The sequence below is a fragment of the Chinchilla lanigera genome, unplaced genomic scaffold (genome assembly GCF_000276665.1).
Source record: "Chinchilla lanigera isolate Chin_1 unplaced genomic scaffold, ChiLan1.0 scaffold00154, whole genome shotgun sequence".
In the NCBI taxonomy this organism is placed as follows: Eukaryota; Metazoa; Chordata; class Mammalia; order Rodentia; family Chinchillidae; genus Chinchilla; species Chinchilla lanigera.
This window is the reverse complement of record NW_004955555.1, coordinates 937,083-961,457: the sequence shown is the minus strand read 5'-3', so window position 1 is coordinate 961,457 and position 24,375 is coordinate 937,083. Positions and strand designations below refer to the sequence as shown.

At 59.1% G+C, this 24,375-nt stretch overlaps 2 protein-coding genes across 9 annotated transcripts in view; one reads left to right on the top strand and one right to left on the bottom strand.

Annotated features, from left to right (window-relative positions):
- Positions 1–50: 50 nt before the first annotated feature.
- Arhgef1 (Rho guanine nucleotide exchange factor (GEF) 1) lies at positions 51–19,919 on the top strand. Of its 7 annotated transcripts, XM_013508714.1 has the most exons (32): positions 551–717; positions 1,999–2,128; positions 5,455–5,496; positions 5,586–5,669; positions 6,092–6,205; positions 7,631–7,729; positions 7,966–8,008; positions 8,218–8,464; positions 8,843–8,872; positions 9,055–9,154; positions 9,275–9,371; positions 9,448–9,483; positions 9,663–9,800; positions 10,664–10,769; positions 11,451–11,462; positions 12,120–12,287; positions 12,573–12,718; positions 15,025–15,171; positions 15,492–15,574; positions 15,751–15,876; positions 15,973–16,087; positions 16,200–16,300; positions 16,637–16,714; positions 16,974–17,049; positions 17,137–17,304; positions 17,874–17,961; positions 18,048–18,134; positions 18,418–18,485; positions 18,581–18,667; positions 19,024–19,187; positions 19,268–19,368; positions 19,551–19,644. In XM_013508714.1, the coding sequence occupies exons 3-31, from the start codon at positions 5,473–5,475 to the stop codon at positions 19,349–19,351; spliced, it is 2,916 nt and encodes a 971-aa protein (XP_013364168.1). In that variant the 5' UTR covers positions 551–717; positions 1,999–2,128; positions 5,455–5,472; the 3' UTR covers positions 19,352–19,368; positions 19,551–19,644. The 7 variants fall into 7 exon arrangements, with proteins under 7 accessions (XP_013364169.1, XP_005412463.1, XP_013364171.1 ...); XM_013508715.1 differs by lacking the exons at positions 551–717; positions 1,999–2,128 and adding an exon at positions 51–192; XM_005412406.2 differs by lacking the exon at positions 1,999–2,128 and having other exon boundaries at positions 374–717.
- A 227-nt stretch (positions 19,920–20,146) lies between these two features.
- LOC102008465 (ETS domain-containing transcription factor ERF) overlaps positions 20,147–24,375 on the bottom strand; it is an 11,328-nt gene continuing 7,099 nt past the window's right edge. For both annotated transcript variants that reach the window (XM_005412413.2, XM_013508718.1), the window contains exons 3-6: positions 22,293–22,527; positions 21,715–21,910; positions 21,479–21,596; positions 20,147–21,104 (exon numbers count right to left, since the gene is read on the bottom strand). In XM_005412413.2, coding sequence (XP_005412470.1) covers positions 20,659–21,104; positions 21,479–21,596; positions 21,715–21,910; positions 22,293–22,527 — 995 coding nt within the window. In that variant the 3' untranslated portion in view covers positions 20,147–20,658. The remainder of the gene's footprint in view (positions 21,105–21,478; positions 21,597–21,714; positions 21,911–22,292; positions 22,528–24,375) is intronic.

The following is a 24,375-nucleotide window of genomic DNA, read 5'->3' as shown; positions in this document are numbered from 1 at the left end:
AGTGACAAGTCATTGGCATAGGACGGAGAGCGGCAGCGATCCTGAGAGACAGTGCAGGAGAGGAAGCAAGTGCAAGGACAGCGGGTCGGCACCCACAGGGGACCCACAGGACAGACAGGACTGTGGAGACAGACGGAGGAGGGAAGGGTCCGCGGAGGCTGACCCTGGAGACTGAGGAAAAGCAACAGTTGGGTAAGAGGCGGAGCTCCAGATCGGGATGCAAAAGCACGAGGGCGCAGAGGGGCTGTGAGGGAGAGAGGGAGAGGAGGAAGAGCCGCGGAGGCTGGGCAGGGAAAAACCCCACCGAGGAAGGGCATGAGAGACAGGGACCCCGAGGGAAGAGGGTGCGCGGGGAGGCTGCGGCGCGCGGCGGGGCGCACGGCGGGTCTCGCGGGGCCAAGCCGCCCGGGCGGGGAGCCAGCGCCCGGCGCGCCGACAGACGGACGGATAAAGCCGGGGAGCCGGCAGGGCCGGGCGGGGCCTGTACCCCAGGGAAAGGAGGAGCCGGCGGGCGGCGAGAAGGGGAAGGAAGCGGAGGTGCCGGGCGGGCGCGGGGCGCGGGCAGGAAGCGGGGAGGGGCGCCGAGGCGGGGGCCTCCGGAAAAACGCCCCAACTTCCTGCCCCGCCGAGCCAGGAAGCGGGAGCCGGGACACAGGGCCGGGATCGCCGAGCCCGACCTCGGGCGCCCCGCCGGCCACCTCCCCGCGCCGACACCAGGTACGCGGCCCCTGGCCCCGCCCGGCCTCCTCCCCTCGGCGGCGGGGGGAGCGGGGAGGGACCCGGGACGCTGCGCGCCGCCGAGGGGCCTCCTGGGGCCCGCAGCCAGCGACCGCCCCCGCGCGGGCCTCAGTTCCCCGGTCTGTCCAGGGGGCAAAGAAGTGACTCACATTTGCCAAGTACCTAGCAGGTGGAGACGAACGGTGCGAGGCCGGGGTCAAGCCTCTCAATGGTTCGAGGGAGGATGGAGGCTCACACCCATTGTACGGGTGGGGAAACTGAGGACCAGCGAGCCTAAAATGACTCGCGGCACGGACACACTTTGTGAGACAGTGTGCAGTTGGTATTTGAACTCGCAGGTGCTTCCCGCTCAGCCCTGCCCTCCAACCTTACGTATTTTATGGCTACTTAAAAAGAAAAACAATAACGCCCTGAGCCGCTGGAGACCTGAGTTTCAGAGAGCTTTTGAAGGGGTTTGTGTGTTTGTGCCTTATCTCGTCCTGAACTCAGTATATAGCCCAGGCTAACCTCGAACTTTCTGTGATTCTCCTGCCTCAGCCTCTTCAGTGCTAGGTTTACAGGCGTGAGCCACCACTCCCGGCTTACAGCGTTTTAGGGAAGCTGTTCTCTGGGTCATTAGCTGTACCCTGGAAAGTGGGTGTAGGAAAGAGAGCTAGGAAGACTGAGGCTGCAGAGAGGTAATCGCTTTTTTTGTTTTGGTTTTTGTTTGGAAGTTACTTTGATGTCAGAGGGCAAGCTATGCTCAAGCCCAAGACTGTGCTCTCCTGCTCGAGTGGAAGGGGATGACAGGGCTGCAGAGGAAACTGATGTACGAGCTTTGGGGATTCAGCTGGTCCCCAAGTTGAAGAGGCAAATGGGGCGGCGAGGTTTAGCTCAAGATCAGGAGACTTGGGGTTGTAATTTGGAGATCTGGGATGGAACCCTCTGCACTGCCGGCCGGGGAGGGGGGGCGGGGCCCGGAAGAGTGACAGAGGCAGTAGAGATGCGGAAACGCCAGCCCTCCTAGACAGGCCAGAGCGGCTCTATCTGGCCAGCGTGGCGGAACAGAGCGCTAGAGAGGCCAGAGGAGGAGTAGAGTCGCCAGAGTAGGAGCCTAGCACGATCCCTGCTAGAGCGGCGAGCGGGAGGAGTGGAGCTGGGTGCGAAGGTGGCCTGTGAGGCTGCTAGAGAGACTCGGCGGCGGGGGTGGGGAAGTCTGGAGCCCGCGCGCGGAGGCTTCGATTCTGGCGGCTGCAGTGGCTTCTCTTCCCACCGGAGCAGGTGAGGGACGCGGCCCCCGGCGGACAGTTAGACCCTGACTCTGCAAGTCATCTCCGGCTGTGCCCAGCGCCACTTCCACTGTAGGACCTGGGGCAGGGGTAGACCCGCCACGTCTCATATAAGATTTGGGGTACGTGAAGACCCGCCACTTTCCACATAGGTTAGAAGATCTCACAGATCCTCCAGGTTCTGGCTAGCCTTCCGTAGGGATCTGGCCTCTTATAACGTGGAATTTTCACAGCTCTAGAGTTCAGGGCCTACAGGGGCCCAACCCCAGGACTGAACGCACCTCTGTAGAATTGTAGATCTTGAGACCTATCACACACCTCTATAGAATTCAGCTCCCCATTTTAGTCTCCAGATGCTCCATAGGCAGGCTACTTTCTCTGTAGAATCATGATCCATTTGATGCCGGTATTCTTTAGACTCAGCATGTGTCAAATAGAATCTGGGGCTGTATATATTCTAGGGGCTCATTTGAGGATCTCCAAGGATCCCAAAGGTTCTTAGAGACCCTGAGTCATCTGCTCAATAGCTTATAGACCCTCAGCCCCGCATGAATCCCAGACACCCACATGCACTCACTTTGCTCCAGGACCCCTCACTGCATCCCTGGACCTTCAACCTGTCTGTACCCCTCAGAGCCTCTTGCTCACATTGCTCCCTCTGCTGGACCTCGGGCTTTATAGGTTGCTACAGATCCATCTTCTCTGACGGCTTTGCTGTAACTCCCCTGACAGCCTTTGTAGGACTCCCTCACCTTTCATACCCTACACACTCCCTCTCACCCAGCTCCCGGCCCTCTCTGAGCCCCAGGCCTCTGTGGAACACCTAAGTCCAACCCGTGTTCCTGCCTAGGCCACAGCGGCCACATACCCCTGAATTTTCCAGGCACGATAAGGAGACCTGATGTGTCTTAAGAGGTTTGATTCAGATTTTAGTCTTTTAAGGATGAAATGAGGGGCCAGGACCCCAAACTATGAAGCAACACAGTCTGTTACATGCATAAAGTATAGAGCCAGGCTCTCAGGGTCTGAATCCTCCTCTCTTATGAGCTATGCTTCAATTTCCAACTCTATAGAATGGAGATAAGAATAATAGGAGCCCAAGAAAATAAGAAAAATAAAACAAACCAGAAGAATACTAGTCTAATGAAGTCATTGAGAGAATTAAATGAAGTAACACCTGTAAAGTAATAATGGTGTGCGTGACACGTACAAAATACACCTTAAGTGTTAGCTATTATTTTATATTATTGTGATGAGGAGTAAGGAGATGATGCTTAGCTGGACACAGTGGCACACACCTGTAATCCTAACTACCGGGGAGGCTAAGGTAGGAGGATTGAAAGTTTGAGGCCAAGGGCCGGGGACATAGCTCAGCAGCACAAGCACCTGCTTGGCAAGCGCAGTATCCTGAGTTTGAGTCCCGGTACCAAAAAAAAAGCTTGAGGCCAGCCTGGGAAACTTAGCAAGACCTTCTCACAAAATAAAATTTAAACCGGGCATGGTGGCACATGCCTATAATCCCAGCACTTGGGAGGCTGAGGCAGGAGGATCATTGCAAGTTCAGAACTAGCCTGGCCTACAAAGTGAGCTCAAGGCCAGCCTGAACTGCATAGCGAGACCCTTCTCAAAAAGACAAAAAAAAAAAAAAAAAATTAAAACGTCTGGGGATGTAGCTCATTGATGAAGCACTTGCCTAGCATGTGTAAGACACAGGGTTCTATTCCTCAACTACAGTAAAAGGGGATAATGCTTGTCAAGTACAGGATTTGAGGCCTGGCACTGAGCATTGTTTGGATGTTTAGTTGCGTTTCATTTTGCCATGCTGGGGATTGAACCCAGGCTTCATTCATGCAGGATAAGCATTCTACACTCCCAGCTCCTCTTTTGTTTCTTTGGGATCTCCCTGCCTCAGTTGAACGTCTCTAGCCCCAAGTAGGATATAATGGGCCCTCCAGGTCCGTGGCTGCTGGCCTAGTGAAGGCATCTGTGTCTCCTGTGGGAATGAGACTAGCATTGGGGTGTTTGCTGTTCGGGGAGTTAACTGAGTTAGTACATGGCAAGCACTTAGAGCAATGCCTAGCACACTGTGAGTGCTGGGTGACTTTAGTCCTCATAATAAATAATTACTGCTTTTTTTTCTGCTTTTGTTTGCAAATTTGTTTACATGAACATGTAACAAACACTCAGAACTTGAAATTACCCAAGCCTGGATGGTGGACAGATACAGTATGAAAAAGAATAAAAATCATGCCTCCTTGGGTGAGCTCACAGGATGGCATTTGGACACTCCAGGAAGCGTCGTTGTTTAGTAATCATAATCCAAAAATCATAGCTACCATTTATTGACCGCTAGGGAGGAGGTCCATGGAAGAGGGAGAAGGGTGGATCCCAGGCAGTGAGAGATATAAATAGCTTTGGGGCGTGGGGAGCCACCTCCTACTGGTCAACCCCATTTCTCTTTCCACAGCTTCCTCCCAGCCCCCAGCTCTCAGGGCATTAGTCGGACTAATCAGGGACACAGATGTCCTTGGAACGACTGGGGAAGATGTGGAGGCTGGAGGGGAGACAAACATGGTAGAGACAGAGATGAGAGAGAGAAGGGGACACAGAGGCATGAGACCTGGCCAGAGAGCCAGGGCAGTGGAAGGACGGGCATAGACCAGAAGGAGGAAGAGAGGAGACCGGCAGAGATGGGGGAGGACAGGGAAGAGAGCTGAGGGACCCGGGAGGAGAGACAGACTCCAGACACACAGCGTGGGGGAGCGGGCAAGACAAGACGGGATGGAAGAAGGGAGATGTGCCCGTCGTGGGAGTTGGACCCCTTGTTTTGGGGACCGGCAATCAGGAAAGATAGGTAGTACCTGAGGAAAAGCAGAAGCTCTGAGGCGGGGACTTCGGGTCCCTAGGAGGTGCTTCAGAGTGTTGTTTTCTTGCGTGGAAGTTGGAGGTTGGGGGTTTACCATTTGACTTCCTGTCACAGGAAGTGGGGCTGGTGGGTTCAGAGGCAACATCCTGGCCCAGCCCTGTCTCAGATCAGACAGAGCCCCCCACAGCCCAGTCCTCTCCTTCCGACCTACCCTTTAACCTTTCCTTTCCCTCTGCTCATCTGGAGGCCCTGCTCTCGTGGGGACCAACCCCCAGCACCTTGGTCCCTCCTCCTTTAGGAAGTCCAGATTGCCTGTTGTCACCCACAGCCCTCTGAGGGACCCAGGCTCTGGGCCTCCAGCCTGCACTCCCTGCCAGGCTTCAGTCCTTGGGCTCCCGCCCCCCGGCTGGCCTCTGAAGGGCCCTTTGTGCGGCACAGAGGCGCCATTGAGCTGCGGAGGCTGGGATGGGGGTGGCTGTTTACTCACCTTCACACCTGGGCCAGGAATCTGTGAGTAAGCGCCTCTGTGCGCCTCCTCCCGCTGCGCTTAGCGGCCCTAACCGCAGCCCCTTCCCTCCCCAGCCCTGCAGAGCCCTGGAGATGGAAGACGTCGCCCCTCGGGCGGTGAGTGCAGACAGCAGGCGAGCAAGGGTGAGAGGACTTGGGGCCTAAGAGTTAGGGAGACCCGTGGACTGAATCTTCCCCTTCCGCAGGCCCCAGGGCTCCCCCGGCCTGGCCTGGTGCCTGTCAGCATCATCGGGGCTGAGGATGAGGATTTTGAGAATGAGCTGGAGACGGTGAGCAAGATGGGTTGGAAAGGAGTCTGTCCTATCCCCGGTACTGTCCCTCCCACTGCAGGGCCTTCTTCACCCTCAGAGGTGTCCCCCTGCCCACCTGTCATCTTCCTAGGACCAGCCTCCTCTTCTCCCCCTCCTCAGTGCCCCCGCCCAGCATGGGCTGCACCCTTCTTCCTCCAGCCCCAATTTGCCCCTGTCCCCTGCATGGATCCTCATTCCTTCTCTTCTGATGTTCACATCACATCTGAAACGTTCTCCCCAACCTCCTGCCCTTGCTGTCACCATGACGGCTTAGACGCGTCACCGCTTCCAGCACCTTCCCCCGCTTGGCTCCATTTGAAAGGTGCTAGGGACCAAGTAAGGTGAAGCCCAAGGCCCCTCCTCTCCCCTCCGTGGCGCTCAGCTTCCCTTTCCACACCCAGAACTCAGAGGAGCAGAACAGCCAGTTCCAGAGCCTGGAGCAGGTGAAGCGGCGCCCGGCTCACCTCATGGCCCTCCTGCAGCACGTGGCCCTGCAGTTCGAGCCAGGACCCCTGGTGAGGGTGTGGCTAGGGAGGCCAGGGAGGGTTGAGGCTGGGATAGGCCAGGGCTTTCAGAGGCGAGACCAATAAGGGCGGGCTGGAATGGTCTGGGAGCCAGCTCCAGAACACACGGCGTGAGCTCTAGGAACAGCGGCCCAGGAGAGACAGAAAGTACAGTGTGATCTAGACAAGAGTGTGAGTGCCCCGTGTAAACAGCAGGCACGGCCTGGACAGCACGCACAGCAGGGCCGTGCAGACAGCAGCAGAGAACCCAGCAGCATGGCCGAAACCATGTCCTGTCCCCCTCCTGCCTGGAGCAGCATCAATGACAGTACCCTTCCCATGGATCCTGGAGCAGGAGCAAGCAAAGCCTTCTTGGCAGATCTCACCAGGCAGCCATTCCGGGCTGGTGCTAGTGATCCCAAGCCTAGACGGCACCTAAGCCCTGACTCAGAGATAAAGAAACCACCACAAGCAGCCCATCAGACAGGCAGGATGTAATCGTTAACCCGGAAACTTCCTGCACCAGGCAGAAGATACCTGGGAATTGTGTGTGCGGGACCATGCAATGAGAAACACCTGCAGAGTCCAGAAGACTGATTTAGGAAGGACAAGCTACAGGATTGGCTAACAGGGGTCTGTAGACAAGGACCTCATCCCTAAAAGACCTAGTACAGCCCAGGCCAAGAGCCAGGGGATATTCGGAGCATTGTGCTCTCGGATATTCACACTAAATCCCTCCAGAAAACTAGGACACTGAAAGAAAAAGCAGGGAGGGCACCTGGGGTGCAGAAAGGGCACACTGACCTGTGGAGGCTGGTAATTCTGATGCCAAACTTCAAAAACTGACCCCCCTGAAAAAAAAATTGGAAAATTAGCAGTCTTTCCCTGTCTGCATTCTCCATAGAAATACTGCCCCTCCATGTATAAGCCCCATCTGATGACACAAGAATCAGAGCCTACCCCTCACCTCCACACTCACAAGCTTTCAAGCTCCTTATCGTATTTCTAGACAGTAGGGCGTAGCAGAGATAGGCTGATGATGTTTGGATCCCATTTGCCACTTACCAGCTGTGGGACCTTGAACAGTCTTCCCAAGCTCAGTTTTCTATCTGTAAAATGGGGATAAGGGTGGTCCCTATGATGTGAGCAGGTTAATTAATGTATGTCAAGGCTTTAGAACTGTGTCTGGTATACTATACCAAGCCCTCGATGTAGCTGGTAGTCATAGTAGTAGTAATAATAATAATAAAGAGGACCACAAAGAACCACATCAAAGGACAGAAAATGAGAAGTGCTCGTAACAGCAGCCCTGGGGAGACTGCAAGGGAAACGGGACTTGGAGGTGGGGGTAGAGGTCAGGGAGGGCTTCTTGGAAGAGGTAGCCTGGGGTAGTTTAGGGGCTGGGAGGGAGGAGAGCCACATTCTTTGTCGCTCCAGCTTTGCTGCCTGCATGCGGACATGCTGTGCTCCCTGGGCCCCAAGGAGGCCAAGAAGGCTTTTGTTGACTTCTACCACAGCTTCCTGGACAAGACCGCGGTGAGAGACTCCTTCAAGCTGCCCCTGACCCCAGCTCCTTGTTGGCCCTGGGGAACCCCCATGTGACTCCCATCCTCTGACCACTGAGGCAGTGTGAAGGGCATCCCGGCCTGAGGCGACTGTCAGCCTGGGCCCTCCGCAGCATCCTTCCTCAGACCCTCACCCCCACCAGGCTTCCTGGGCTGCACCTCCATCCCTCCCAGGGCCTCTTCTCACTGCAGTCTCTCTCTGAGCAGGTGCTTCGGGTACCGGTCCCCTCCAGTGTTGCCTTTGAACTCGGTAAGGGCACAGGAGGGCACTGGGGTTGAGGGAGGGCTTTGGCAGGATTGCCTCCCAGGAAGCCTGGGCTAGAAGCCAGGATTCTTTCTTGATGGTGGCAGCCCAAGGAAGCATGGCTGTCAGAGTCCATGGGTGGGTGGGGCCTGTGGTCCAGGCAGGTCAGAGCCAGGCCCTGGGAACTGGCCCCCAGCACCACATGTGTCCCGCAGACCGCACCCGGCCTGATCTCATCTCCGAGGACGTCCAGCGGCGGTTCATGCAGGAGGTGGTGCAGTTCCAGCAGGCAGCCGTGAGTCGGCAGCTGGAGGACTTCCGCTCCAAGCGGCTCATGGGCATGACCCTCTGGGAGCAGGAGCTGTCCCAGCTGGAGGCCTGGGTCGGCCGTGACAGAGCCAGCTACGAAGCCCGGGAGCGGCACGTGGCCGAGCGGCTGCTGAGCCACTTGGAGGAGATTCAGTGAGTGGGCGCGAGTGGGCCCCCTGTGCCGCCACCCCAGCAGGTCCCGCCCCAGTTTGCCGGTGCCCTCCCAGTGGCAGGGTGCCTTTCTTAGCGTTTGGGCTCTTCCCCTCCCCTGGGTCTTCCCTTCCCGACTGTGGAGCTCCCTTGCAGTTTCTGGGTCTTCTCCACGGGTTTGGGTTTGGGTTTGGCACGAGATCTTCTCATACTTCCCGTCCATGGGGATGAGAGAGCTGCTCTCTCCCTGTGACAGACCTGCCAGGCATGGTCTGCCTCCCTGCCCCTCCCTACCCCAGGACAGTAACGTGCAGGTATGTGCAGGATGACAGTGACCCCGGCTGTGCCACTTTGTCACGCTCTCCCTTTCTCTTCCCGCAGACATACGATCTCTAGCGATGAAGACAAGAGGTGATGGGGTAGAGACCGTGGTGGGGAGAGGTGGTTGGCTCCCTGGGACTCCCTGCCCCGTCCTGTGGGGCTTTCCCCTCTCCCCCAGAGCCTCCGGAAGTGGCTGTGGGATGGGGAGGTAGAGGCAAGTGTCCCTATACCCGCGCGTGTATGATGGGACGCCCACCATTTCTGCCCTGCAGTGCTGCTGTGGTCACCGCCATCAGCCTATACATGCGCCACCTTGGGGTCCGGACCAAGAGCGGGGATAAGAAGTCGGGGAGGAACTTCTTCCGGAAAAAGGTGCTGGCCAAACATGGCCCTTTCTTCTTCAGAGACCCCCTGGGGGAACTGTGAGACCTGGACCCTTGGGGTCCTATTGTGCTTTGTGCTTCTTGGAAATGCTACCGTCCCCTCCTGCAGGTGATGGGGAACCGGCGGTCAGATGAGCCGCCCAAGACCAAGAAAGGACTGAGCAGTATCCTAGATGCTGCCCGCTGGAACCGGGGAGAGAACCAGGGTAAGGTGGCCCTGGCCTCCGCCCCACCCTCCCCTCCCTAGACTGCACCCGCCTCACTGTCCCTCTCTCCTTTTAGCTCCAGATTTTCGACACCTCAAAAGCGAGGCTGATGGTAATGGACCTCTAGTCATCCATCCTGGGACCTTAGAGACGAGGGGCCCAGGCCTGGAGCCCTGGGTCTGAGGAGCAGGGTTGGGGCCTGGACCCCTTGGTTTGAGGGAGGAGGGCTCCCCCGTGATAGGGTTGTGGATTGGAATCACCGCTCTCTCATTTCCCTTGCTGTCTCCCCAGCCGAGAAGCCAGGCCCTACAGACCGGAAGGGAGGCCAGAGCGTCTCCTCTCGGGACCGGAATGTAGGGGGTCCTGGCCAGGACACCTCTGGAGTGTCTCTGCACCCTCTTTCTGGGGACAGTCCAGACCGGGAACCTGGTGAGTTTCCAGGCCCGGGGTAGAAGTACCGTTGTCAGGGTTAAGCCCCTCCTTCCCCTCCCCTTCCTGGTCTCCAGTGGGGTTTTTTTGTTTTGTTTTTTGTTTTCCGGTACCGGGAATTGAACTCATGCCTTTGCGCTTTCCAGGCGGGCGCTGTGCTGCTGAGCTAAATCCCCAGCCCCTGGCCTCCAGTGTTAATAACCCCTGTCTTCCTTCCTGGGCTCTGACTTCCCTCCTGGTGCCAGGTCTCCTCTCCTTGCACTGCCTTTCTATCAGCCACTGGGCTTGGTTTCCCAGAACCTCTCTGAGTGGTGGCGGGCCAACCCTCTGAACATTTCTGCTCCGTGGGTGGTGAGCCCCACAGCCTTGCTACTGCCGTTTCTCACACTCCTCAGAGCTGTGTGGTCTTCAGCCCCTTAGATCTCGTACAGCTGCTTGCCCTGGCCTGGGTTCACGTACCCACTCTGAAGCTTACCCACATCATGATTTGGAAACCAGTCCCCTCTCTGAGCCCTGTTTTCCTCCCCTCAGAGAATGAAGGGGCACAGGGGCTCTGTCTTCTCCTTCCCCTCCTACCTTCAGGGGGCTTCAGTCCGCTTGGGTGATACATGTGGGGCAAACGCTAGTTCTCAAGCACCTCCATCCACTTGGCCCCAGCCGCCCCCCGCCGTGTTCTCAGTGGTCTGAACATCTATTTGTCCGTTCCCCTTTGAAGTCTGATTGGAACCACTGTGTGCTGTCTGCCAGACACTGGATGCTTTAGCGCCCCCATTCCACAGCTGGGGACACTGAGGCCCCCAGAGGGTGGGTCTCCCCATCCCAGCAGTCTTCCAGCCAGCCTCACACCCATTTCCCTCCTGCAGGTGTGGATGCCCCCCTGGAACTGGGGGACCCGCCCCCACAGGGCCCGATGAGCCTGGAGCCTTTGGTGCCCCCAGAGAGCACGGAAGAGGGCCCCGAGACCGAGAGGTGCCCGGCCGGGGTGCTGCGGCGGGGGGCGGGGGCGGGTTGCTCATCTCCTCGGGGCTGGGGAGGGCTGTGGGCGGAGATCGCCACCGCTGCCACTGTGCACCGCCTGCCCCACGCTGCGTCTGCTGCCTGGCCCCTTCCTTCTGCCTTCTCTGGGTCTCCTGCTCTTCCTGTCTGCCTTCTCCTTCTGCTCCTTTCTTTTCCTTCTTTCTCCTTTTTCCTCCACGCCTCCCCTTTCTCCTCCTTCTTGGCTCCTTTCCTTTCTCCTTCCTCCTTTCCTCCTCTCTTTCCTCTTCCTCCTTGTTGCTGCTGTTTCTTCTCCCTCTCTCCCCCGTGCCCTCCAGGGCTGCCCTCCCTCTGCCCAGCCCCTCCTGGCGCAGGTCTTCCTCCCCTCGGCCTCGCTCCTTCCCTTGCTCTGCACTCCCTTGGCTTCTCCCAGCCTCTCCTTTTCTAGCCCTTCTCCTCCTCCTCCAAGCCCCGGCCTGCCCGCCTGGCTCCCGCTCCTTGTGTCCTTCGCGCCCTCCTCTGCTCTGTGCCCTGGGGGCCCTGTCCCCCTCACAGTTGGGGGCAGGCTCTGCCCCCTGCCTGTCCTTGTGCCGCTGCTTTGGAGGACCACTGGTGGGGGTGGGGGTGGCTCAGTTCCCTCTGGCCCACCTCTGACCCTGTGCCCTCTCTCCTCAGAAAGTGGAAGAGGTGGGTGCCTGGGCCCTGGGTTGGGGGAGGGCTAGCCCCTCCCCCGTTTCTCCCAGCCCCCCCTCCCTCCCCATGGCCACCCCTTCCCCTTAACCCCCTTCGAGGGGTGGGTGGGGACGTCACCCTCCCAGTTGAAGAGCTAAGTATCAAAATCCTCCTTCCCTCCTCTGTCCCTGTCCCCCTGCCTCAGGGAAGGGAGGGGGTCAGTCCTGTGTGCCACACTGGGTCCCCACTGCCTCCCAATTCAGTAACCCTCCTGCTCCCCGTCACTGCCTAGCACCCCCAAAATCCCACTGCTCCTGACTCTTCTCTCTCTTCTGTTGCATGTTTCATCTTGGTCTTGGTCATCTCCCTGTCCCTGTCCTGGTCTCTTTCCCTGTCCCTGTCCTGGTCTCCTCTGTCCCTGTCCTGGTCTCTTTCCCTGTCCCTGTCCTTGTGCTGGTCTCTTCTGTGCCTGTCCTGGTGTCCTTGTCTTTGTCCCGGTCTCCTCTGTCCCTGTCCCCGGCCTGGTCTTACCCTGTCCTGGCCTTTCCCTGTCCCTGTCCTGGTCTCCTCTGTCCCTGACCTGGTTTCTACCATCCCTATCCCTGTCCCTGTCCTGGTCTCCCTGTCTTGTCTCTGTCCTGGCCTCTGCCTGTCCTTGGCCTCGGGGTCCAGGCTGTCGGGGCGTCTGGGGCGCTCAGAGAGCCTGCGGGTGAGTGACCGCCGCCGGCCTTCCCGGGGCAGCCTCGGGGCTAAGGGCCGGGGTGGGGGCCGCTCCCGGAGCGACGTGGACATGGACCCCAGCTCCGCCACGGCCGTGCTTGGCCCTGCCCGACGAGCCACGTACGTCACCCCCTGCCCCCTGCACTGAGGCAACCTGGCAAGTCGGGAGGGGGTTGTTGCCTGAGTCACGGAAGAGCAGGTAGCGGACACTGAGTCACTGAAGCCAGCTGTGGTCGTGGGCCTTGGAGAAGGAGAGGGTGGGAAACTCCTGTCTAGAGATCTGGGGACTGGTCCACCCTGGGGGAACTGAATGCCAAGGCCTCAGAGAGAGGTTAACACTAAGGAGCCAAGTGCTCCTCCGTGGGGTGCCCCGAACTGGGGTCCTAGCAAAGCCTCTGTCCACAGCCCGGAGCCTGGAGACGACGGGGAGCCAGGGCGGTCAGGACTGGAGCTGGAGCCGGAAGAGCCCCCTGGCTGGCGGGAGCTCGTCCCTCCAGAAACCCTGCTCAGCCTGCCCAAGAGCCAGGTGAAGCGGCAGGAGGTCATCAGCGGTGAGTGCCACGCCCACATCCCCACTGAGGCCAAGGACACAGTCCAGCTCGGGCAGAGGCGGAGACAGACGCATGGAGGTGGCCCTTTTGGTGTTGATTTGCCCTGGAGAGCTTCCGAGGGCAGCTAGTTTCCAGCAGGGGACAGTTGGTCACATACATGGTTGAACAGCCACAAGATGGAGCATGAATGCCACTGTCAAAGTGACGTTTCCTGTAGCAGGGCAGATAGTGCGGATGTTAAGAGCCAGAAATAAGGCTGGGAAGACTGTAGCAGAGCACTAGCCTAGCAGGTGCAAATCCCTAGGTTCTGTCCTCTGCACCAGAAAGAAAGAAGGAAAAAAAAAAAAAAGCCAGAAATGGTATATACAAATTGCATTTCTAAACTGAGCATGTTGGTGGATGACTGATCCTAACGCTTGGGAGGCTGAGGCAGGAGGATCATGAGTTAGATGCCAGCCTGGGTCACATAAGACCCTGTCTGAAAAAACAAAAATGAAAAATGCATTTCTAGCCGGGCATGGTGGCACACGCCTGTAATCCCAGCACTTGGGAGGCTGAGGCAGGAGGATCGTTGTAAGTTCAAGACCAGCCTGGGCTACAAGGTGACCTCAAGGCCAGCCTGAACTGCATAGCAAGACCCTGTCTCAAAAAAAGAGAAAAAGAAAAGTGCATTTCTAGCCAGGTACAGTGGTGTATACCCATAATCCCAGCACGGTGAGGCAGGAGGATTGCCGTGAGTCAAGGCCAGCTTGAACTACATAATGAGACCCTGTTTGAGAAAACGAATAGGGCTGGGGATGTAGCTCAGCAGCACAATGCTTGCCTGGCAAGTGCAAGGTCCTGAGTTTGATTCCTGGTACCCCTCCCCCCCAAAAAAAGAAAAGAAAAAGAAAACCTAAATAAACACACAAACATCGAGACTGTTGTGAAGATACAGTCATCTTTTTGAAGTGCTCACCGTACCGGGGACACAGAGGACAGCCTTTCACTTGGATTGTTATTTTAGTGTGACCTTAGTGCTTTAAGGACGGAAGGGTTCTTCCCCCAGGGAAGTTGGGGACATAACCAGTATATTATCAGTGCTTGCTTCTGGGTGGAACGATGATGAGTACATCTTTTTTTTTTTTTGGTCTTTTTGAGACAGGGTCTCCCTATGCAGTTCTGGCTGGCCTTGAGCTCACTTTGTAGCCCAGGCTGGCCTCGCTCGAACTTGCAAGGATCCTCCTGCCTCAGCCTCCCAAGTGCTGGGATTACAGGCATGTGCTACCACCCCTGGCTCTGAGTACATCATTTTCATGATGATTTTTTTTTTTTTTTCTGTGCCTCCTAATTGTGTAGGAGAGGAGGGGTAGCAAAGGTAGAAAAGCTTTGGAAACTTGCTTCAAGGTATGTTTATAGGTTACTCAGTAGTAGAAAAGGTGCTCATTCAAAACTGGGGGCTGCTGGTCGTGGTGGCGCACACCTGTAATCCCAGCACTGGAGAGGCTGAGGCAGGAGGATCACTGCGAGTTCAAGGCCAGCTAGAGCTGCGAAGTGTATTCAAGGCCAGGATGAACAGCATAGTGAAACACTGTCTCAAAAAGACCAAAAAAAAAAAAAATTGCTGGGCACCGGCTGGACAATAGTAGAACACTTTCCTAGCACGCATGCACACTAGCATGCATTCCATCCCAGCACTGCAAAAAAGAAAGAAAGTAAAAGAGAGAATTTTTAGAGCAGTAAATTGTAACTTTTTGGTTACAATTCTTTTGTTTCTCTTTTTTTTTTTGTCTTTTTGAGACTGGGTCGCTATGCAGTTCAGGCCAACCTTGAGCTCACTTTGTACCCTAGGCTGATCTCAAACTGATGACGTTCCTCCTGCCTCAGCCTCCTGAGTGCTGAGATTACAGGCGTGAGCCACCACACCTGGCTTTTTCTTTTTCTTTTTTTTTTTTTGAGATAGAATCTTACTATGTAGTCTAGGCTGGCCTCGAACTCAAGATCCTCCTGCTTGAGGCGTGCACCACCACACCCAGCTCATTTGCCCTGTTTTAGCACTAAAAGTTCAGTGATAAGCAAACCTGAACCACTGGTCACCCTAGCTGACTGCCAGGGCCAAAGGGAAAGACAGTGGGTTAAAGAATCCTCAAGAGCTACTTAAGGGGAGAATGACCCTGTCCAGAGAGAGTGTGCCCCCTCCAACCTCTAGGAGTGTTCTTCACCCCCTTGGGCTCTGTCTTCCGCTGGTCATTCTCCCAGCCCACCTCGGAGGCCAACCCCAGAGTCTGCACCCTCCCCAATGACGCCTCCTGCTTTGGACCCCACAGAGCTGCTGGTGACGGAAGCGGCCCATGTGCGCATGCTGCGGGTGCTGCACGACCTCTTCTACCAGCCCATCGCAGAAGGAGGCTTCTTCTTCCTGGAGGAGCTGCAGACCATCTTCCCCAGCCTGGACGAGCTCATCGAGGTGCACTGTGAGTGCCAGACCGTGGCCCTTCCGCACCCCGTCGCTGTGTCTCCCTATGTTAAGGCTGTCCTTGAACCCCAGTCCAGCCTGCTCTCCTGGAGTGTCCCCCACAAGCGGCGTCTGGGGACCTCACATCCTGGACCCCCAGAGCCCACTCCCGAGGGAGGAGGAGGACCCACTGTCCAAGCACAGGAGGGCTGGGAGACAAGCTTACCGGCCCCAACGATTGGAGACAGCCACCTGCAGCCTGACCCTCACCCGCTCCCACCTCAGCACCAAAGTCTTCCGGCCCTAATAGCGCCCCTCTTTCCTCGCTGGCCCCCGTAGCCCTATTCCTTGATCGTCTGATGAAGCGGAGACAGGAAAGTGGCTACCTCATTGAGGAGATTGGCGATGTGCTCCTGGCCCGGGTGAGGGTGCCCCGCTCCGCCCCTGCCCCCAGCCCCAGCCTGGGACCTGTCCACTTTGCGCTCAAGTCCCAGGGGTCGGGGTCCGGGGCTGCCCTACTCTAGGCCTCCATCCCTGCTCGAGACTCTGTTCCTGCCAGTCCCATCTGAGACCTTCCCTGGCCTGAATCTTGCTGTAGTTTGATGGTGCTGAGGGCTCCTGGTTCCAGAAAATCTCCTCCCGCTTCTGTAGCCGCCAGTCATTTGCCTTAGAGCAGCTCAAAGCCAAACAGCGGAAGGAGCCTCGCTTCTGTGCTTTTGTGCAGGTGAGGCAGGGCTTTGGCTCCAGGGTCCCAGGGGCGGGATGCCAGGGCCCGTGGAGGTGGGGCCGGTATCCCCCCCCTGCGCTGGTGTCCCCTCAGGAAGCCGAGAGCCGCCCGCGGTGCCGCCGCCTGCAGCTAAAGGACATGATCCCCACTGAGATGCAGCGGCTGACCAAGTACCCCTTGCTGCTGCAAAGCATCGGGCAGAACACAGGTACCACAGCCTGCGCCGTCCCTGTGGGCTCAGCTGCCCTTTCTTAACCACGGCCAAAGGGCAGGAGCTTTAGGGCTGGGGCTCACGGCAGCTGCTCACTCCTTGTCTGCAGAAGAGCCCAAGGAGCGAGAGAAAGTGGAGCAGGCAGCTGAGTGCTGCCGGCTCATCCTGCACCATGTCAACCAAGCCGTGCGCGACACAGAGGACCTGCTGGTGAGCGAGCGCGGCCTGGCCGGGGCGGGGTGGGGCGGGGCCGGGCCCGTCTTCACCTTATCCACACACCAGACAGAGCCCTTGGCTGCCCTCAGGGCAACCGAGTGTCCAGGGGTCTCCCAACCCTCAGCATCTCCCCTAGAGGTCACTGAGCATCCACGTGTCACCTGGGCCTCAGCAACTGCCCTTAAGGTCCCTGGAGGGCAGGCCTGACCTCAGCTTGTCCCTCAGAAGGTGACCTTGGCTCTCAGCTTACCCAGGGGGCTGACCTGGGGGTCTGTGAAGGTTGGCCCCGGGGCTTGGTTTGGCCCCTTAACACACCCTTCTCCGCCCCAGCGGCTCAGGGATTATCAGCGGCGCCTGGACTTGTCCCACCTACGGCAGAGCAATGACCCCATGCTGAGCGAGTTCAAGGTAGGCCCGCTGGTCCCTCCCTCCCGGCCCCACTGCCCACCCTGGCCCTGCTCTCTGGGGGATTCTGACACACTGAGGATGCACCCAGGGAGCCTCCACGGCGCATTATTTCCAGCCAGGTGTCCCCCACAACTCCTGACTTCACTCCCTGCCCCACGGGTAGGACTGATCCCTGGGGCCCCTGAAACTGTCCTGCCTGCCCCTCTTCTCCCTTCCCTTCCTCTCGCCTTGGCTGACCGTCGCTCCCTCCTGCCCCCAGAACCTGGACATCACCAAGAAGAAGTTGGTCCATGAGGGCCCACTGACGTGGCGGGTGACCAAGGACAAGGCTGTGGGTGAGCACCAGGGTGGTGGCGGGGATGGAGCCAACAGGTAGGGCGTTGGGGGTTAGGTGTGAGCGCCCACTGGCCGTGCCCCCTCAGAGGTCCACGTGCTGCTGCTGGACGACCTGCTGCTGCTGCTGCAGCGCCAAGACGAGCGGCTGCTGCTCAAGTCACACAGCCGGACGCTCACACCCACGCCCGACGGCAAGACCATGCTGCGGCCCGTGCTGCGGCTCACTTCCGCCATGACCCGAGAGGTGGCTACCGGTGAGAGCGGCAGCGGTGTGGCCCAGGGCGGGTGATCTGAGCACAGCTGCCCTGTGGCATCGGGAGGAGAACCCTGCAGGGAGCCGGGGGGCCTACTCTGAGAAAGGGGTGGGTGTCAGGCTAAGAAGGGTCCCGCTAGACCAGCAGAGGCGGAGGTGGGCAGGACATGCCAGGAGCAAAAGAAAGAGAAACTGGCCCTGAGTTGGTTTGCACTGAGGTGTGGCCTGCCCTGATTGGTATTTTGGCTGCTGGTTGGGAATTGTAGGGTGCGGGGCTGGAAGCTGGGAACCCAGGCAGGAAGGACTGGCCAATACACTGCCTAGAAGTTGCACCAGGGCCTCCGACAGTGGGAGACACTCGATGGTGGGGCGTCTGGGGGCTTCTGTAGGTACAGCCAGCCAGGGGCCTTGCTGCCTGGCAGGGTCAGGCTGGGGAAGGGTGGGTGGCTTGGGAGACGGACAGATAGTGAGGGGTGAATTGCATCTGTGAGGCTTCCCGGCCTCCGGTCTGCTCAGGAAGGGGTGCCTACTGGGAGCCCCTGGCCCTGAGCCCCTTCTCCCCACCAACAGATCACAAAGCTTTCTACGTCATTTTTACCTGGGACCAGGAGGCCCACATATACGAGCTGGTAGCACAGACGGTGTCGGAGCGGAAGAAGTAAGAGGGGCCCCCGGGGGCGGTGTGGGCGCGGGAGGCCCTGCACAGGGCTAGAGGTGCTGACGCGCCTGGGCCTGTCTCCCCAGCTGGTGTGCCCTCATCACTGAGACTGCTGGATCCCTGAAAGTCCCTGCCCCTGCCTCGCGCCCTAAGCCCCGGCCCAGCCCAAGCAGGTGAAGGGGACCAGGGAGGGAGCCGGCAGGATGGGGCGGCTTCCCTGTGTGTCTCTAGACCCCAAGCCCCAGCCCCAGCTCAGCGTGTGTGTGCGTGTGCACATGCCAACCCCACCACAGCCGTCTGTCCCCTACCTCCAGGCCTCTCTGTGTCCCTGTGTCCTGGCCTCCGCCTCTGCCTCTGCCTCTGGGCTGTCCCGCCTCCCCACCTCCAGCTCTCTCCCTGCCCCGGCTGCCACCCAGAGCCAGGGCCATGGGCTCACTGAGCACTTCCTCCCCGCAGCACCCGAGAACCCCTACTCAGCAGCTCTGAGAACGGCAGCAGCGGCCGAGAGGTGCCTCCAGCCGATGGTGAGACCAGGGGGGCATTGGGTGGGGGATCGCGGGTGATGGGAGGTGTCCTCGGTGTGCCCAGTGGAACCTGAGTACCCTGTTTACCCACCCAGCCCAGACTGAGAGAATACTCAGCGACCTCCTGCCCTTCTGCAGACCAGGCCCTGAGGGGCAGCTTGCTGCCACAGCCCTGCAGAAAGGTATCTCAGCCCTACCCCTTCCAGGGTAGCCACCAGCCAATCCGTGCCTCCGTTCCAACGAGAAAAAGGCTCCCCGTTTCCCGCCTCTTTATGTCCAGCCACCAGAACACAGATGCACCGAGCCCACCCAGCCTGCACCACCGTCCTGGGTGGCTTAAGCTCTTCTTCCTGCATCCCTTAACCCTAACCCTAAATTCAGCCTTGCTGTCTGCAGTGCCCGCCTACCCCATCCCAGCCTCACCCCTGCACCCTCCTCACCCTCCAGCCCCTTGGCTTCTGCCACCCCCCCCCGTCCATCCTGGACCCCAGCGGAAGCCCCTGCCTCTCATGACTCCGTTCCCCTTGTCCCCGGCCAGTGCTGTCCCTGAAGCAGCTCCTGTTGCCCACGGAGGAAGACAGCGGGGCGGGGCCTCCCCGTGACGGGGATGGGGTGCCAGGTGGTGGCCCCTTGGGCCCTGCGCAGACCCAGGAAATTCAGGAGAACCTGCTCAGCCTGGAGGAGGCCATAAAGCAGCTGGAGGTGTGGCTGGGGGAGGGAGCCCTGGGCACACTCGGGGGAGGGGGGACCTCCCTCACTCATGACCCCCCTCTCCCCACTAGGAGTTGGAGGAGGAAGTCTGCCGCCTGCGGCCCCTCCTGGCTCAGCTCGGGGGGAACCCTGTCCCCCAGCCTGGCTGCACATGAGGCTCCTGCCCAGGCAGGTGAGTGTGTGAGGGAGCTGGACCGGGCGCCGCCCTGAGGGGACAGAGTGGGCACCTGTGTCTCACAGCCCCCCCGCCCCGCCGTTTCGGTCTCGGCCTCTGTACATTCGTTTCTCAACCTCTCCTCCTCCCTCCTTGACCCTGTCTCTCCCTCTCTGCCTCCCCTTCGTCTGTCCCTCCAGGCCTTTCGAAAGGACGAGATGAACAGGGGAGAGGACGAGAGGGGGCCCCCCACCCCCGCAGCGGTGGCAGCATCTCACACCCCAAGGGCCTGAGGAGAGGGAGCCAGGCTGCCGGGGGCCACGCCTGGGAGGGGCCCAGCTGCGGTCCCTGCCGCCTTTGCCAGCCTCGCTCGGCCTTCTCACCCTCCTGCCTTCTGTTTGGGGGACTCAGGGCTTCATTCCAGGGGGTTCCGCCATGACCCCCATTTCCCTGGCCATCTCAGTATTGCCTGTGGAGGCCACCCCTCCTCCGTACCCCCCCCAAGTGCCTTTGCTGTTTTTATACCCGGAATTGGAGGTTTATTTTTTAATATATATTATCTAAGCAAATGTCTGTGTGTGTGAGGGTGGAGCGGGGCTCGGCGGGGTGTCCAGCCCCTTCTGTTGACTTCCTGGGCCTGACCACATGTCTTGCCGCCTTTCACTTGTTTGTTCATTCTTGCCTTTTAACTGTTACTTCTCCAGCACCCACCCACACACATACTGGCTATGAGGAGCGCCCCCCCCAGCTCCCACCTGAAGCCCCAGTCATCTGAAACACTGGGGAGGTCCCAATCTCACTTTCCTTTCTTTTATTTTTGTAGTAAACTCTGGAGGTGGCTGTCGGGGGTGTTGCAGGGAGCTAGTGGGGAGAGGGCCCCTCCTGGGTGGGGGCTGGGGGCGGGATTATTGCTCTGAGCTCCCTGTCCCCAGGGGGGCCTGTGTGGGAGGGTACCAGGATGGGGCCGTCACAGGGGTCAGAGACACGGCCACACAAACACAGGTCACAGCACAGGGGCAGGCAGGGGAGGCTGAGCGCCATATTGCACTTTCGGAGTGGGGCCAGGCGGGGGCCCCTCGAACTGGAGCCTGGGAAGGAGGCTGGAAGCCTTCATGTTCCTTCCCCATTCCATGGAGCTAGAGGTGAAACCCCCCAGCCGGGCTAGGGAAGGAGGACACTAGGCCCTGGGCGGGTGCCACGGGCTAGTCCTGGGCCTTGGGCTGGCATGGAGGGCAGACTGGGTGGGTGAGGCTCCAAAGGTGGCCCTCCTGGTCCCCGCCTTGGCAGAATCCGTCACCCCACATCGGCTCAGCTGCCAGTACCCCCTTTGCCCTCCTTGGCCTTGGCGGGTACCAGGAGGCCCTCGTCCCCCTCACTGTCGGAGCTGCAGGCGCTGACGTCGGTAATCTCCAGCTCCGAGTCGCTGTCGTCCTTCCCGCCCAGTGCAGGCTCTGAACCCCCGGTCCCTGGCAGTGCCAGGCGAGGGGCCGCTGCCAGACCTGAGGGGCGCTCGGGGCTCAGGCTCTCCCCAGTCGCAGCCAGTAGGGGTGCAGCCGTGGGGCCTCCCCCAGCCCCTGCAGCGGGCAGGTGGCCCAGGGAATTGGCCAGAGGGTTGGGGTAGAAGGGGGGGTAGAGAGACGGGGGCAGCTTGGGGAAGGGGCCCGTGAAGTACGGGTTAAAGTTCCAGGGGCACTCAGGGAAGGCGCGGCTGTAAGGACCCAGCAGGCCAGGGGGCTTGGAATAGCCGGTGGCACCTGGGGGTGGACACGGGGGCTGGGTCAGGCCGAGCCCCTCTACTGTGGGGCCTGCCTTCCTGGGCTCGGTTGGCAAAAGGTGCTGCCTCCTGCTGTGTTCTCCATTCTCCCCGTCTTCCTTCCCACTGGGTGTCTGGTGTCCCCCAGAGCCCCACCCACAGCTCCCTTTTCCTTCAGTGCCCCCACAGCCTGGCTGGTCCACTGTCACCTCCCTCCCCCTCCTCACATCCACTGGCTTCTACACAGGCGCACACACGAACACACGGCCTGGCCCGGGCTTCCTCCCTCCGGTCTGACTCCCGCAGTCCTCGGGTTCACATCCCTGGAACACGTGCAGACGGCCCCCATTACCCTTGAAACCCTCAGGCCCTTACCAGAGCCCAGGAACGGGAAGGGGCTGTCCAGACGCAGTTTGTCCGTCTCAGGGGTGAACAGGGCCGTCCGGGCCCCGGGCTCTCCGAGGCGTGGGGCTGAGAACAGGGTCTGCAGGGTCTGGAAGAGGGAGGGGAGGCAGTGCTGCTCACACTGCCCCCTCCTGGGCATTCCCATGGTGTGTGTGGCGGGGGAGATGCCCCAGTTCCAGTTCTGGAACCCAAGGGTACAGACTCACCTCGGGGGTGAGGGGAGGAGCATCTGGCCCAGGGGCACCCCCAAAAGGACCAGGGGTCAGCAAGAGTGGGGAGCCAGTGGCCGCGGCTGCCACATCCAGCAGAGGGTAATTGACAAGCACGACTTTGCTGAAGTTGAACTTGTAGGTGAACCTCTTCCCTTTGGTCTTATGCAGAATGCGCTTGTTGTAGTAGTAACTGTGGGGAGAGAGGTTGCGGGGTCCTGGGGAGGGGCATGGGGAGCCCTAGGGGTTCTAGACAGCACATTCCCTGGGCCAGCAGTTTAGGAGAACAGCCTCTCAGAAATCTCTTAACCAAGTGGCACAGGGCAAGGGATGGGTAGGGCAGGAGCCGAAATCCTGCCCTGCATGGCTCCAAGGCCCAGGGCTCAGGCCCGCCCTTTCTCCTCTCTTCTACTCACAAGTAATTACGGTAGCTACAGTTACAGAGCCCTGTGCTTTGGGATCCAACAGGATTCGGCCCCGGGATGTGGAGGAAAGCTCCCAGCAGGTGCGGGGACCAAAGGGACGGTGGGGGGAGGAGGGCAAGGTGGGCGTCCAGGCCTGCAGCCCTTCCTCACCGCAGGGCCCGGCTCAGCTTGTCATAATTCATGTGGGGCTTGCACTTGCGGATGCCCCAGAGCCGGGCCACCTCGTCAGGGTCCTTGATGACGAACTCCCCGTAGTCCCCCTGCCAGGCGATGACGCCCTGGTACTCCTCCTTCTGCAGCAGCTCCAGGATAAAGTGCCACAGCTGGATCTGCCTCGAGCCAGGGGACGACTCCGGCTTGTAGGCCCAATCCGGGAAGGCAAACCCTGGGGACAGGAGGTGGGGAGTGGCCTGGGGTCAGGATGCCAGGTGGAGGGCTGTTGTCATGCCAGACTCAGCAACCTGAGTGGCATCGTCGTTGTGCCCCCCCCACACCGCTTCAGGGCTCTGAGGAGCAGCCGCTAACCTAAGGCATCTTTAACGAACCCGTTGCCATCTCGGACATGCCCTGCTGGTGTCTAGTCCCCAAATTGTCCACACAGTGAGAGAGGATCCCGGGTTACACCTCCTGCCTGACCCTCACCTACCTGGGCTCAGCATCAGGGGGTGGCAGATAGGCAGGGCCAGTTTCCTGTACCAGAGACACGGGAGGCACTGGCAGGAGGGGCAGCTCCTCTCCAGCTGAGCTCTTCTCTCAGCTGCCCCCAGATGGGCAGTCTTTGATGTCTCCTGCACCCTAAAACTCACCATCACCCCTCTTTCCAAGCCCGTGTCCCCATTCCATCGCTATACTAGCCAAGTGCTCCACCAGCCCCACCCACACGTGTTCACCTACCTGTGTGTTCATACCTTTCACGTCCCTGGGCCCCCTGTCCATACCCATGCCCAGCTCTATCTGGGCTGTCCAGAATGGGGTTGTGTGTCCTTGTGTGTGTGCAAGCACACGTGCTCGTGCACTCTCACAGATGCCTGTGGCAGACAACACATCACACAAACAGCCACTCACTCATCAGACACCCAGCCACACCACGGGACACAGGCATGCCACAGCGCCTCAGGGGGACACCAAGGTAGGCATGCCAGGCACAGGCTGCCCAAGATACATCAGTCGCCCCAACAAGCCCGCACTGCACACCCATCACAACATGCACAACTACACATTTCCTCCAGCCCCTCAGAAGTGGGACCCACTAGTAACACAATTGTGTGACAGATGACACACATAGGACCCCGGAGACCCAAGCCACTCCCAGTGTGATGGAGACAGTAAATGTAGCATTAAGTCATTCAGGTCTCCACATACACAGCCTGACAGACACATGCAAAGCAGCACTGTGGTAAAGTATCCTTCCAAACCCACACCCACAGGCACCCGGGTGTCAACACACCTGCAGCTCGCTGTTACACAGGGACAGGTGGCCTGGACTCCACGGTCCACATACACCCAGAAGGCGGGTGCAAATGGGGGTCTTGCCCATGCTTAGATCTCACTTCCTATCCAGAGGCCCAGGCCCTGAGTCTAGCTTCTGAGCCACATCCCTGTCCCCTCCCCGAGCTCAGAGCACCCCTAGACCCAGGCATCAGAATGCGGTGGTCCCCTTCCAGGCTGAGAGCCATGCAAGAAAGAAGAGGCAGCTGTGGAGGCCGCCACGGGGCAGAAGCACCGCTGAGCTGGGAGACCTGGGCCCCTGTACCCTGCTATGTGGTAGCCAGGCAGGTCCTTGCCCTCTCTGGCTACTTATGTTTGAGAGGAGGGAAGGAGGAAGAGAGTCCGTCCAGGCTGCCTGGCGTGTAAAAGTGGGCACCAATGCCCCCCTGCCAGAATGCCAGGCAGCTCCTCCGTAAGGGGAGATTTTTATCTCAACTCCCTTTGTGCCTTTCTCTCACCTCAGATGACAGGGCTCAAGCAAAGACAACGCTGGCCCACTCCACAGCCCAGAATACATCCTGCCAACCTACGGGGAAGCAGGTGTATCACAGACTCATTCACACAGCCTCAGATGATAATGCGAAACCAACCCAGAAAAACCACCTGCCCTGGGACACACATCCTCAAATGTGCTGTAGTTACTGAGAAAGACACACAGCTAGAGGAGCCCAGTCAGCCAGCGGACACGGACAGCACTAGATACTGAGTCTCTCTCTCTCTCTCTCTCTCTCTCTCTCTCTCTCTC